Below are 15,169 nucleotides of genomic sequence, written 5' to 3' on the forward strand. Positions count from 1 at the left end.
TTGCCAAAGAATGCTCAAACTACCTCACAATTGCACTCATCTGACACGCTAGTAAAGTAATGCTCAAAATTCTCCAAGCCAGGCTTCAGCAATACGTGAACCGTGAACTTCCAGATGTTCAAGCGGTTTTAGAAAAGGCAGAGGAACCAGAGATCAAATTTCCAGCATCCACTGGATCATGGAAAAAGCAAGAGAGTTCTGGAAAAACATCTATTTCTGCTTTACTGACTATGCCAAAGCCTCTGACTGTGTGGATCACAGTACACTGTGGAAAATGAAAGAGATGGGAATACCAGACCACCTGACCTACCTCTTGAGAAATTTGTATGCAGGTCAGGAAGCAACAGTTAGAACTGGACATGGAACAACAGACTGGTTCCAAATAGGAAAAGGAGTATGTCAAGGCTGTATATTGTCACCCTGCTTATTTAACTTACATGCAGAGTACATCATGAGAAACGCTGGGCTGGAAGAAGTACAAGCTGGAATCAAGACTGCCGGGAGAAATATCAATAACTTCAGATATGCAGATGACACCACCCTTATGGCAGAAAGTGAAGAGGAACTAAAGAGCCTCTTGATGAAAGTGAAAGAGGAGAGTGAAAAAGTTGGCTTAAAGCTCAGCATTCAGAAAACGAAGATGATGGCATCTGGTCCCATCACTTCATGGGAAATAGATGGGGAAACAGTGGAAACAGTGTCAGACTTTATTTTTTTGGGCTCCAAAATCACTGCAGATGGTGACTGCAGCCATGAAATTAAAAGACACTTACTCCTTGGAAGAAAAGTTATGACCAACCTAGATAACATATTCAAAAGCAGAGACATTACTTTGCCAACAAAGGTCCGTCTAGTCAAGGCTATGGTTGTTCCAGTGGTCATGTATGGATGTGAGAGTTGGACTGTGAAGAAAGCTGAGCGCCAAAGTATTGATGCTTTTGAACTGTGGTGTTGGAGAAGACTCTTTAGAGTCCCTTGGACTGCAAGGAGATCCAACCAGTCCATTCTAAAGGAGATCAGCCCTGGGTGTTCTTTGGAAGGAATGATGCTAAAGCTGAAACTCCAGTACTTTGGCTACCTCATGTGAAGAGTTGACTCATTGGAAAAGACTCTGATGCTGGGCTCTGATGCTGGGAGGTATTGGGGGCAGGAGGAGAAGGAGACAACAGGATGAGATGGCTGGATGGCATCACTGAATCGATGGACGTGAGTTTGGGTGAACTCCAGGAGTTGGTGATGGACAGGGAGGCCTGACGTGTTGCAATTCATGGGGTTGCAAAGAGTTGGACATGACTGAGCGCCTTAACTGAACTGAACTGAATGGTATACAGTAAATGCAGTGTTGTTTAAATGTCTTTGAACTAATGCGTACAATTATAATTGTGGGTGTACATTTATAAGTAAGTCACAGTTCCTGTGTTTAAGGCGTTTAAAATGAAACATATCAGTTGTTTATTCTTAGCTCTTATATGGCGTATCTGAATATTTTAAAATATCAGTGTTTGATTTAATCTTTAATTAAAATTAAAACTTTGCTATCTAATGCCAAAGTTCCTGCTTTTTCCACTTTGATTTTTGTTCTCAGTCATCTCATGTTTTCAGAGTGACCTCATCTTAACCTTAACTCCACAGAGATAGATGTTATCTCTGTGGCATTTTTCCAGTTCTGTTTAAGTCCAAATTGTGATTTTAAAGGTTCTAAATTTAATTGACCACTCTTTCTTTCACTCTTTAAAAATCTGGTGTTGTCCATATATTCTATCCAGCGCCATGCTTTCCTAGAAATCATAGTAATAAATTTATGTATTTTAAATAATCTTTGTATTATTTACAGATTTATACTCTTGCCTAGGAAATCATTAAAGAAAAAAATGAAGATTAAATATTCAACTCTCTAGTGTCCATCTAAACTCATCCCTGATTTATAATCATCATTTAGCTTTTAGTAACCCTTTGTGTGTGTGTGTTTGTATACATAGATACATATATCCTCCATTACATGCACAAACTTGTAGTGTAATGATGTTAAAACAGAAGCATTTGTTTTTACCTCATAATTTTTTCTATTTAAACTGATTGTTAATGACTATTAGATTTATGCAAGTAAAAGTACATAAACTAAACGGAATAGCACTGACCTTGAATAAAACTGAATTCTTTCAGCATAATACATGTCTTATGGTATGAAACCAATTTTTAAAACTGTTTGTTATTAATCCTGTGTTTTCTCAAAATTGTGCTTAAGAATATTTTTATTGTCTTTTAAATGAAAAAATAAATAAACCAGATTAAGCAGCGAAATCCTTAGAATCCTTAGTAACTCCTATTATTGTTATGACATTCTCTTATTTAAAGTAAGAATGTTTCTGTCTTTACATTTGCCTGTTTCTCTTGGGGTTATATGCAATGCAATTGTAATGTTTGATCTGTATGTGGATCTGGTACACTGTTTTCCACCAATAGTAAATACTATGGGAGATTGATAAAGCAGATGAACTTTATTTTTTAATACATATTGATATATAGAAATAGAGGCATTGCGTATTTTTTGACTATTTCGAAGTGACTTTTTTTATCTCTCTTGCTTTAGTTTTTACCAGATTCGTGCATCTATGAAAATTCCACCAAGAGTTCCTCACAGAGTAGAAGCTAGTTTGCTACATGCAGCAGGTAAGCCAAGGAATATTCTCAATTAAAAAAAAAAAAAAAAACTGAAGCAAGATTATAATGACCAATAATAACTTTTCATAATTATTTATATCTCTTAATTATGAACACAAGGTGCCAAAGAGCATCATTCTCATACTTCATATAAGAAATATATTTGAGGCCTCAGTCAAACAGGCTTGATTATATATTCCTTGTCTCCATCTTAGGTTTCTTAGGATGAGCAAGTAAAAGAAAGTATGTGAAATTTCCTGAAAACAAACATAAGTAAGGGTGATATCAATTATATCATGTAATATGTACTTTTAACAAATGCATAGTGAATGTGAACACATAATTTGATATATGATCACAAAGCTGTTTTCTGATAGTTTTATAGTATGCGTTTTGAGATTATTTTTTCACCTACTTTTTTTTTACTTGATTAATGAGAAAATAAAGGATCAGAAAGTATAAAATAGACATATTATAACTGGCACCCCACTCCAGTACTCCTGCCTGGAAAATCCCATGAACGGAGGAGCCTGGAAGGCTGCAGTCCATGGGGTCGCTGAGGGTCGGACACGACTGAGCGACTTCACTTTCACTTTTTACTTTCATGCATTGGAGAAGGAAATGGCAACCCACTCCAGTGTTCTTGCCTGGAGAATCCCAGGGATGGAGGAGCCTGGTGGGCTTCTGTCTATGGGGTCACACAGAGTTGAACACGACTGAAGTGACTTAGCAGCAGCAACAGCTCTCTTATTTACTCATATTCTAAGGAGACACTCTAGCATTAAAGGATTTGAGCCAAAACTAGTGGCCCTGATGTCATCATTGGGCATTTTTTTCAGCTTTCTTGATACAGTATACTCTATTAAGCAGTTAGAAAATACAATGATTAATGAAACATACTGGAGAGTTTTCATTTCTAATATGAATTAATACTTTTCAATGCATCACAAAACATTAAAAAATACCTAATATAAAGCTAGCTCAGTGAAGCTATGAGCCATTCTGTACAGGACCACCCAAGACAGATGGTTCATGGTGGAGAGTTTGAACAAAACATGGTCCACTGGAGAAGAGAATGGCACACCACTTTAGTATTCTTGCCTCGAGAACACTATGAACAGTATGAAAAGGAAAAAAGACATAACACTGAAAGATGAGCCCCCCAGATAGGTAGGTATCCAGTATGCTACTGGAGAAGAACAGAAGAATAGCTCCAGAAGGAATGAAGAGGCTGGGCCAAGCAGAAATGATGCTCAGTTCTGGGGGTGCAGAATTAGAAAGTCAAGAGTTACCTAGAGTAATAGGCAAGTATGGCCTTGGAGTACAAAATGAAGCAGGACAAAGGCTAACAGAATTTTGCCAAGAGAATATACTGGTCATAGCAGATACCCTCTTCCAGCAACTTAAGAGACTACTCTATACATGGACATCATCAGATGGTCAATAGAAAAATCAGATTGATTAATTCTTTTTTTTAAAATAATATGTGGCAGTTTATTAAAAAATGGAGTATACTGAACAACAAACTATCTCACATCTTTCAGGAAGAAAAAAACATTAAATTTGAAAAGATGTTACCCACTGAATTTAGGCACAACACCTCTACTCAATTAAGAGAAACATTTGTACAGCCCAGGTCTTTATTTTTACACCCTCGGGCCATGAACTCATAGGGAAGGGGCTCCAACAGTTCGGGTTCCTTTCCATTGGTCCTCACAAAGTGTGCTTCTCTGGGTGGAGCAGACTGGCACTTCAGCTGAACCCAAGTCCCTTTCTCTTTGGCTTCCTTGTTTTTCTGATCATTTTCCTTCACATGTTTCAGGAAGTTATCTCGGCTCTTAGAGTGCTTAATACGCTCGATATGCACATTAATTCTCTTGGCAAGAATCTTGCCCTTGTTTGTTTACAGTGATGCCAACAGCATGCTGGGTAAAACTGTAGACTCCCAGTTTTGCCATGGTAACATTTGTGGGGCATTCCTTTTTGAACAGTACCCATTCCTTTGTATTGCTCATTTTAGCGAATTACTGGAAGATGACGGTTCTGTCCAAAAAGCCAGATAGATTAATTCTTTGCAGTCAAAGATGGACAAGCTTTATACAGTCAGAAAAAAACAAGACCTGGAGCTGACTGTGGCTCAGATCATGAACTTACTGCCAAATTCAGGCCTAAATTGAAGAAAGTAGAGAAAACCATTTGCCCATTCAGGTATGACCTAAATCAAATTCCTTATGAGTATACGGTGAAAATGACGAATAGATTCAGGGGATTGAATCTGGTAGACAGAGTGCTTGTAGAACTATGGACAGAGGTTCATAACATTGTACCAGAAGCAGTCACCAAAACTTTCCCCAAGAAAAAGAAATGCAAGAAGGCAAATGATTGTCTGAAGAGGCCTTACAAATAGCTGAGAAAAGAAGAGAAGTGAAAGGGAAAGATTTATCCAACTGAGTGCAAGCTTCCAGAGAATAACAAGTGGAGATGAGAAAGCCTTCTTAAGTGAACAATGTGATGAAATAGAGGAAAACAATAGAATGGGAAAGACTAGAGATCTCTTGAAGAAGATCAGAGATACCAAGGGAACATTTCATGCAAAGATGGGCACAATAAAGGTTGGAAACGACAGGGACCTAACAGAATCAGAAGAGATTGAAAAGAGGTGGCAAGAATACACAGAAGAGCTATACAGAAAAGATCTTAATGACCCGGATAACCACGATGGTGCAGTCAGTCACCTAGAACCAGACATCCTGGAATGTGAAGTCAAGGGGGCCTTAGGTAGCATGACTTTGAACAAAGCTAGTAAAGGTGAGATAATTCCAGCTGAGCTCTTTCAAACCCTAAAAGATGATGCAGTTAAAGTGCTGCACTTAATATTCCAGCAAATTTGGAAAACTCAGCAGTAGCCACAGCACTGGGAAAAGTCAGTTTTCATTCCAATCCCAAAGAAAGGCAAAGCCAAAGAATGTTCAAACTACTGTACAATTGTGCTCATTTCACATGCTAGCAAGGTAATGCTCAAAATCCTTCAAGCTAGGCTTCAGCAGTTAATGAACCAAAAACTTTCAGATGTACAAGCTGAATTTTAAAAAGGTAGAGGAACCTGAGATCAAATTGCCAGCATCTCTTGGCTCACACACAAAAAAAGAGAATTCCAGAAAAACATCTACTTCTGCTTTACTGACTATACTAAGTAGTCTTTGTGTAGATTACAACAAACTGTGGAAAATTCTCAAAGAGATGGGAACACCAGACTACCTTACCTGTCTTCCTGAGAAACCTGTATGAAGGTCAAGAAGGAACAGTTAAAACTGGACATGGAACAATGGACTGGTTCAGAATTGGGAAAGGAGTATGTCAGGCCTGTATATTGTCACCCTGCTTATTTAACTTCTGTGCAAATACATCATGTGAAATGCTGGGCTGGATGAATCACAAGCTGGACTCAAGATTGCCGGGAGAAATATCAACAACTTCAGATATACAGATGATGCCACTCTAATGGCAGAAAGTGAAGAGGAACAAAAGAGCCTCTTGATGAGGGTGAAAGAGAGTGAAAAGGCTGGCTTAAAACTCAGCATTCAAAAAACTAAGAGCATGGCATCCAGTCCCATCACCTCATGGCAAATAAATGGGAGAAGAGTGTAAACAATGGCAGATTCTATTTTCTTGGGCTCCCAAATCACTGCAAATGGTGACTGTAGCCATGAAATTAACAGATAATTTCTCCTGGAAGAAAAGCTATGACAAACCTAGACAGCATATTAAAAAGCAGAGACATTACTTTGCCCACAAAGGTCCGTCTAGTTAAAGCCATGGTTTTTCCAGTAGTCATACAGGGATGTGAGAGCTGGACAGTAAAGATGGCTGAGGGCTGAAGAATTGATGCTTTCCAGTTGTGGTGTTGGAGAAGACTTGAGAGTCCCTTGGAAAGTAAGGAGATCAAACCAGTCAATCCTAAAGAAAAACAACCCTGAATATTCATTGGAAGGACTGATGCTGAAGCTCCAATACTTTGGCCACCTGATGTGAAGAGCTGACTCATTTGAAAAGACCCTGATGCTGGGGAAGATTGTGGGCAGGAGGTGAAGAGGGTAACAGAGGATGAGATGACTGGATGGCTTCACTAACTCAGTGGATGTGACTTGGGCAGACTCCAGGAGATAATGAAGACGGGGAAGTCTGGTGTGCTGCAGTATGTGGGTTGCAAAGAGTCAGACACAATTACTGACTGAACAACAGCATAAAGCTATGTTGAGCACAATTTAGTTCATTTTTGAAATTTAAAAATATATTCTGACAACCTGATGTGCTGAAGATTAACTTTCTTAGCATACAGTGGATACTGAAATGCTGGTTAATGGTTAATGTTAAAAATGAAATAATGGTTAATGTTAAAAATTTAATGAATTTTACATGATGAAGAGTTTATGTTTTTGAAGACTGTCAAAATGCTCATATTGCTTATGACCAAAAGGATGTATATTTCTTTTAAAAAGGAAAAATAAATTTTCTTCTTGGCCTTTTGTATATGTTAACGTATATATTTGTTGTCAATAGGTCTTTTGTAAGTCTACTTTCTAGGAAACAGAGGTTAAAACAACTAGTGGTATTAGATGGATTGGTCCTCCCTTTTTGAACTTCCTTAATCTAGTAAACTAAATGTCTTGCTCTATTGTATTTCTTAAAGTTGCCTGTTGAAAAAAAAGCTAGAAAGACTTATTTTTTCTGGACTTTTTATTTGCTTATTTTTTCAGCTTTATCAAGGAATAATTAACAAACGTAATTTTACATATTAAAAGCGTACAGCATGATTTGTTTTATATATATACATATATACACTATATAATACATATAAATATGTGATTTGTTATACAGATAACAATGTGAAAAAATGGCTGTAATCAAGATAATTAGCACATCTATCACCTCACATAGTTCTTTTTGTGTGTTTGTGGTAAAGAAGGCTTAAGATTTATTCTTAACAAATTTTAAGTATACAGTACTTTATTACTAGCTATAGTCATAATGCTATGCATGAGATCCTCAGAACTTACTTTTCTTATAACTAAAAGAATTTCTGTCTATGAAATTCACTTTTTTTTTAAGTTAGCTGTGCTGGGTCTTAGTTGTCATGTGCAGGGTCTAGTTCTCTTAATAGGGATTGAATTCAAGCTCTCTGCATTGGGAGTGAGGAGTCTAAACCACTGAATCATCAGGAAAGGTCCCCAAAATTGATTTTGTTTTGTTTCTACATGTAAGTGATAACATCCAGTATTTGTCTTTTCTCTGACTTATTTTGTATAGCATAATGCCCTCCAGGTTCATCCATATTGCTGCAGATGACAGAATTTCCATCTTGTTATGGCTGAATAATACTCCATTGTGAATATATACACTGCATTTTCTTTATCTGTTCATGCACTGACAAACACTTGGATTATTTCCACATCTTGACAATTGTGAATAATGCTGCAATGAAAATGCACATACAAAACTTTCTTTGAGATACTGATTTCATTTCTTTCAAATATATATCTGGGAGTGGGATTGCTGGATCATGCAGAAATTCTGTTTTTAATTTTTTGCAGATCCTCCATACTGTTTTTTATAGTAACTGCACCAATTCGCATTTCCCACCAACAGTGCACACTAGTGTTCTCTTTTCACATCCTAACATCTCTTTTCACATCATAACATTTGTTATCTCTGGATTTTTTTTTTTTGAATAACCAATCTAACAAGTATGAAGAGATAGCTCTTATGCTTTTGGTTTACATTTCCCTGTAAATGAATAATTTGTGATGATTAGTGATGTTGAGCATCATTTTATATACCTGTTGGTCATTTGTATGTCTTCCTCTTTAGTGTTTTTACTTACTTATCATTTATTTGGTTAGTAGCATGCAGGATCTTCAATCTTCCTTGTGGAATGCGGGATCTTTTAGTTGCATTGTGTGAACTCTTAGTTGTGGAATGTGGGATCTAGTTCCCTGACCAGGGATCAAACTTGGCCCCCCTCCATTAGGAGCATGGAGTCTTAGCCACTGGACCACCAGGCCTTTATGGTTTCTTTGGAAAAAAAAAGTCTGTTCATTTCTTCTGCTTATTTTATTTATTTACTTTTTTATTGGAAATACTCTTTTATTCTTTCTCTTTTTTTAATATAAATTTATTAATTTTACTTGGAGGTTAATTACTTTACAATATTGTATTGGTTTTGCCATACATCAACATGAATCTGCCATGGGTGTACACACGTTCCCCATCCTGAACCCCCCATACCATCCCTCTGGGTCATCCCAGTGCACCAGCCCCAAGCATCCTGTATCCTGCATCGAACCTGGACTGGCGATTTGTTTCATATATGATATTATACATGTTTCAATGCCATTCTCCCAAATCGTCCTACCCTCTCCCTCTCCCAGAGTCCAAAAGACTGTTCTATACATCTGTGTCTCTTTTGCTGTCTCGCATACAGGGTTATCGTTACTATCTTTCTAAATTCCATATATATGTGTTAGTATACTGTATTGGTGTTTTTCTTTCTGGCTTACTTCACTCTGTATAATAGGCTCCAGTTTCATCCACCTCATTAAAACTGATTCAAACGTATTCTTTTTAATGGCTGAGTAATACTCCATTGTGTATATGTACCACAGCTTTCTTATCCATTCATCTGCTGATGGACATCTAGGTTGCTTCCATGTCCTGGCTATTATAAACAGTGCTGTGATGAACATTGGGGTACACATGTCTCTTTCAATTCTGGTTTCCTCGGTGTGTATTACCAGCAGTGGAATTGCTGGGTCATAAGGCAGTTCTATTTCCAGTTTTTTAAGGAATCTCCACACTGTTCTTCATAGTGGCTGTACTAGTTTGCATTCCCACCAACAGTGTAAGAGGGTTCCCTTTTCTCCACACCCTCTCCAGCATTTATTGCTTGTAGACTTTTGGATCGCAGCCATTCTGACTGGTGTGAAATGGAACCTCATAGTGTTTTTGATTTGCATTTCTCTGATAATGAGTGATGTTGAGCATCTTTTCATGTGTTTGTTAGCCATCTGTATGTCTTCTTTGGAGAAATGTCTATTTAGTTCTTTGGCCCATTTTTTGATTGGGTCGTTTATTTTTCTGGAATTGAGCTGCAGGAGTTGCTTGTATATTTTTGAGATTAGTCCTTTGTCAGTTGCTTCATTTGCTATTATATTCTCCCATTCTGAAGGCTGTCTTGCTTATAGTTTCCTTTGTTGTGCAGAAGCTTTTAATTTTAATTAGGTCCCATTTGTTTATTTTTGCTTTTATTTCCAATATTCTGGGAGATGGCTCATAGAGGATCCTGCTGTGATTTATGTCAGAGAGTGTTTTGCCTATGTTCTCCTCTAGGAGTTTTATAGTTTCTGGTCTTAACGTTTAGATCTTTAATCCATTTTGAGTTTATTTTTGTGTATGGTGTTAGAAAGTGTTCTAGTTTCATTCTTTTACAAGTGGTAGACCAGTTTTCCCAGCACCACTTGTTAAAGAGATTGTCTTTTCTCCATTGTATATTCTTGCCTCCTTTGTCATTCAGTGCAATCCCTATCAAGCTACCAACGGTATTTTTCACAGAGCTAGAACAAATAATTTCACAATTTTATGGAAATACAAAAAAACCCCAAATAGCCAAAGCAATCTTGAGAAAGAAGAATGGAACTGGAGGAATCAACCTGCCTGACTTCAGGCTCTACTACAAAGCCACAGTCATCAAGACAGTATGGTACTGGCAGAAAGACAGAAATATAGACCAATGGAACAAAATAGAAAGCCCAGAGATAAATCCACGCACCTATGGAAATCTTCTGCTCATTTTAAAATCAGATTGTTTGGTTGGTTGTTTTTGCTAGTTAGTTCCTTGGTTCTTTATAGATTTTGGATGTTATCCCCTATCAGATGTATGATTGGCAGATATTTTATTCCATTCACTAGGTTGCTTTTTCTTTTGTTGGTGCTGTCTTCCACTGTGCAGAAGCCTTATAGTTTTATGTAATCCTACCTGTCTATTATTGCCTTTGCTTTGGTGTCAAACATAAATATTACCAAAGACCAAGGTCAAGGAGCTTTCTCCCTATGTTTTCTTCTAGAAGTTAGTGGTTTCAGGTCTTAAAATTTAAGTCTAATCCATTTTGAGTTAATTTTTCTGAGTAATATATAATAGGAGTCCAGTTTTATTCTTTTGCTTGTGTATATCCAGTTTTCCCAGCATGATTTATTGAAGAGACTTTCTTACTATGTGTTCTTGGCACCCTGTCAGTTATTAGTTGATCATATGTGTGTGGGCTGATTTCTGGGCTCTCTTTTTTCCTTCCATTGATCTATGTGCCTATTTTTATACTACTACCATACTATTTTGGTTACTATAGCCATGCAGTGTAGTTTGAAATTAAGAAGTGTGATGCCTCCAGCTTTGTTCTTTTGCTCTTAAGATTGCTCTGGCTATTCAGGGACTTTTGTGGTCTAATACAAATTTTAGGATAATTTTTTCTATTTCTATGAAAAATGCCATTGGAGTTTTGATAGAGATTATATTGAATTTGTAGATCACTTCAGGTAGTATGGATATTTTAGCAATATTAATTCTTCCAATCTAAGAACATAGGTTATTTTTCCATTTATTTGTGTTTTCTTCAGTTTCTTTCCTCAATATCTTACAGTTTTTAATGTACAGGTGTTTCATCTCCTTTGGTTAAATTTATACCTAAGTGTTTTATTGCTTTTGATGCTAGTGTGAAATTTTTCAGGTAGTTCATTGTTAATGTATAGAAATGCAATTGGTTTTTGTATGTTGATTTTGTGTCCTGCAACTTTACTAAATTCATGGATTAGTTCTAACAGCTTTTTTGTGGAATCTTTAGGGTTTTCTCTGTATAGGATCATGTCTTCTGCACAGAGAGACCCTTTTACTTCTTCCTTTCCTATTTGGATACATTTAATTTCCTTTTTGTGTATGTGTGTGGCTAGGACTTCCAGTACTGTGTCATAAAGGAGTGATGAAAGTGGGCATCCTTGTCTTGTTCCTGAGTTGAAAGGAGCACTTTCAACTTTTTACCATTCAGGATGATAGCTGTGGGCTTGTCATAAATGGCCTTTATTATATTGAGATACATTCCTTCTGTACCTAATTTATTGAGAGTTTTTGTCATGAAAGTATGTTGAATGTTTTCAAATTATTTTTCCGCATCTTTTGAGATGATTATATGATTGTTATCCTTCATTTATCATCATTTTCTTAATGTGGTACATGTTTATTGATTTGCATATGTCAAACCATCCATGCTTCCCAGGGATAAATCCCACTGATTATAGTGTATGATCCATTTAATATGCTCTTGAATTTGGTTTGTTAGATATTGGTTGGTCAAAATTGCCTTTCATTTTTAAAGTAAAAATAAAAGGCACATTTTTCATTTTCACTGAGAAAATTTTTTATTGAACAATGTATTCACCATTTTGTTCCACTACCTTCTGCCAATTTTCAGGCAACTTCATAATGCATCTTCACAAAACTTTTTATCTCTTTGAGCAAAGAACTGTTCCAAGTGCCTTTTACAGTATTCCAGGGAATTGAAATTTTTTTCCATTAAGAGAATATCGTAAAAACCACAATTAATGAGCATTCACAGTGCAAGGTCTGGTGATTATGGCAGATGAATCAGAACTTCCCAGCCAAGCTGTAACAGTATTTGGTTATTAAAGAAATATGTAGCCTTGCATTATCTTGATGGAAGATTATGTTTTCTCCTAACTGATTCTGGATGCTTTTCATCAAGTTGGTCTAATTAGGAGCAGTATCTGTTGGAATCAATCATTTGGATGAAGACCAGCCTTTGGTATGATTGGTGATGGTTCATTTTTCTTGCCCCATAATCTTTTCCTCCCAGATTATTGTACAGTATCCACTTTTCATCACCATCATAATTTGTTTTAAAAATGGAACATTTTCATTACATTTAAGTAGAGAATGTCATGCAGAAATACCATCAAGGTTTTTTCTGTTTAACTTATGTAGAACCCAAACATCAAAGTGACTGACTAAGCTGGTGCAAATGACTTTCAGTGCTTGATTTGGATATTTTGAGTATGTTGGCTATGGTATAACATTAATTTGTTCTCAGTTAGTGTCTCAATTTGGTCACTATCAATTTCAACTGCTCTAACCTATGGTGGGGCATTGTCCAGCAAGAAATCTCCAGCTCGAGCTTTGCAAACCATTTTTGACACGTTTGATCAATCACAGCACCTTTTCCATAAACTGCACAAATCTTTTCAGCATTTCAGTTGTATTTATACCTTTCTTGAAATAAACATAATATGGCAAACATGTTGCATTTTTCTTCCATCTTCAGTATTAAAATGACTATACAAAAATTCACCAATTTTGTGGGGTTTTTTCTGCATTCTTTTTATTTTTTTTTTAATTGAAGGATGATTGCTTTACAGAATTTGCTGTTTTCTGTCAAACCTCAACATGAATCGGCCATAGGTATACATATAGCCCAACCCTTTTGAACCTCCCTCCCATCTCCCTCCCCATCCCACCCCTCTAGGTTGATACAGAGCCCCTGTTTGAGTTTCCTGAGCCACACAGCAAATTCCCGTTGGCTTTCTGTTTTACATATGTTAATGTAAGTTTCTGTGTTACTCTTTCCATACATCTCACCCTCTCCTCCCCTCTCCCCATGTCCATAAGTCTGTTCTCTATGTCTGTTTCTCCATTGCTATCCTGTAAGTAAATTCTTCAGAACCATTTTTCTAGATTCTGTATATGTGTGTTAGAATACAATATTTATCTTTCTCTTTCTGACTCACTTCACTCTGACTCACTTCACCTCATCAGAACTGACTCAAATGCATTCGTTTTTATGGCTGAGTAATATTCCATTGTGCATATATACCACAATTTCTTTATCCATTCATCTGTTGATAGGCATCTAGCTTGCTTCCACGTTCTAGCTATTGTAAATAGTGCTACAATGAACAATGGGATACCTGTGTCTTCTTCAACCCTGGTTTCCTCAGGATATATGCCTAGGAGTGGGATTGCTGGGTCATATGGTAGTTTTATTCCTAGTTTTTAAAGGATTCTACATACTGTCTTCCATAGTGGCTGTATCAATTTACACTCCCATCAACAGTGTAAGAGGGTTCCCTTCTCTCCACACCCTCTCCAGCATTTAATATTTGTAGACTTTTTGATGATGGCCATTCTGACTGGTGTGAGGTGATATCTCATTGTAGTTCTGATTTGCATTTCTCTGATAATGAGTGATGTTGAGCATCTTTTCATGTGTTTATTAGCCATCTGTATGTCTCCTTTGGAGAAATGTCTGTTTAGGTCTTTATCCCACTTTTTGATTAGGTTGTTTCTTTTTCTGGTATTAAGTTGTATGAGCTCCTTGTATTGGAAACGAATCCTTTGTCAGTTGTTTCATTTGCTGTTATTTTCTCCCATTCCAAGGGTTGTCTTTTCACCTTGCTTATAGTTTGCTTTGCTGTGCAAAAGCTTTTAAGTTTAATCAGGTCCCACTTGTTTACTTTTGTTTTTATTTTCATTACTCTAGGAGGTGGGTCATAGAGGATCTGCTTTGATTTATGTCATCAAGTGTTCCGCCTGTTTTCCTCTAAGAGTTTTATAGTTTCTGGTCTTAAATTTAGTTTTTTAATCCATTTTGAGGTTATCATTGTGTATGGTGTTAGGAAGTGTTCTAATTTCAGTCTTTTTACATGTAGCTGTGCAGTTTTCCAGGCACCACTTATTGAAGAGGTTGTCTTTGCTCCTTTGTATATTCTTGCCTCCTTTGTCAAAAATAAGGTACCCATAGGTGCATGGGCTTATTTCTGGACTCCCTATGTTGTTCCATTGGTCTATGTTACTGTTTTTATGCCAGTACCATACTGTCTTGATGACTGTAGCTTTGTAGTATAATCTGAAATCAGAAAGGTTGATTCCTCCAGCTCCATTCTTCTTTCTCAGGACTGCTTTGGTTATTAGAGGTCTTTTGTGTTTCCATATGAATTGTGAAATTTTTGTTCTAGTTCTGTGAAAAATGCTATTGGTAATTTGATAGGGATCGCATTGAATCTGTATATTGCATTTGGTAGTATAGTCATTTTCACAATATTGATTCTTCCTACCCAGGAACATAGAATATCTCTCCATCTGTTTATGTCGTCTTTGAATTTCTTTCATAAGTGTCTTATAATTTTCTGTGTACAGTTCGTTTGTCTCCTTAGGTAAGCTTATTCCTAGATATTTAATTCTATTTGTTGCAATAGTGAATGGGATTGATTCCTTACTTTCTCTTTCTGATTTTTCATTGTTAGTATATAGAAATGCAAGTGATTTCTTTGTATTGATTTTGTATCCTGAGACTTTGCTAAATTCGCTGGTTAGCTCTAGTAATTTTCTGATACTGTCTTTAGGGTTTTCTGTGTACAGTATCATGTCATCTGCAAACAGTGAGAGCTTTAC

General features: G+C 36.6%; 1 protein-coding gene across 5 annotated transcripts in view; it reads left to right on the forward strand.

Annotated features, from left to right (window-relative positions):
• The window catches only part of FAM135A (family with sequence similarity 135 member A), a 157,270-nt gene that overhangs the window by 40,133 nt on the left and 101,968 nt on the right, over positions 1-15,169 (forward strand). For all 5 annotated transcript variants that reach the window (XM_027550860.1, XM_027550863.1, XM_027550862.1 and 2 more), the window contains exon 4: positions 2,591-2,670. In XM_027550860.1, the coding sequence (XP_027406661.1) occupies positions 2,591-2,670 (80 nt within the window). The remainder of the gene's footprint in view (positions 1-2,590; positions 2,671-15,169) is intronic.

The sequence above is a fragment of the Bos indicus x Bos taurus genome, chromosome 9 (genome assembly GCF_003369695.1).
Source record: "Bos indicus x Bos taurus breed Angus x Brahman F1 hybrid chromosome 9, Bos_hybrid_MaternalHap_v2.0, whole genome shotgun sequence".
NCBI lineage: Eukaryota > Metazoa > Chordata > Mammalia > Artiodactyla > Bovidae > Bos > Bos indicus x Bos taurus.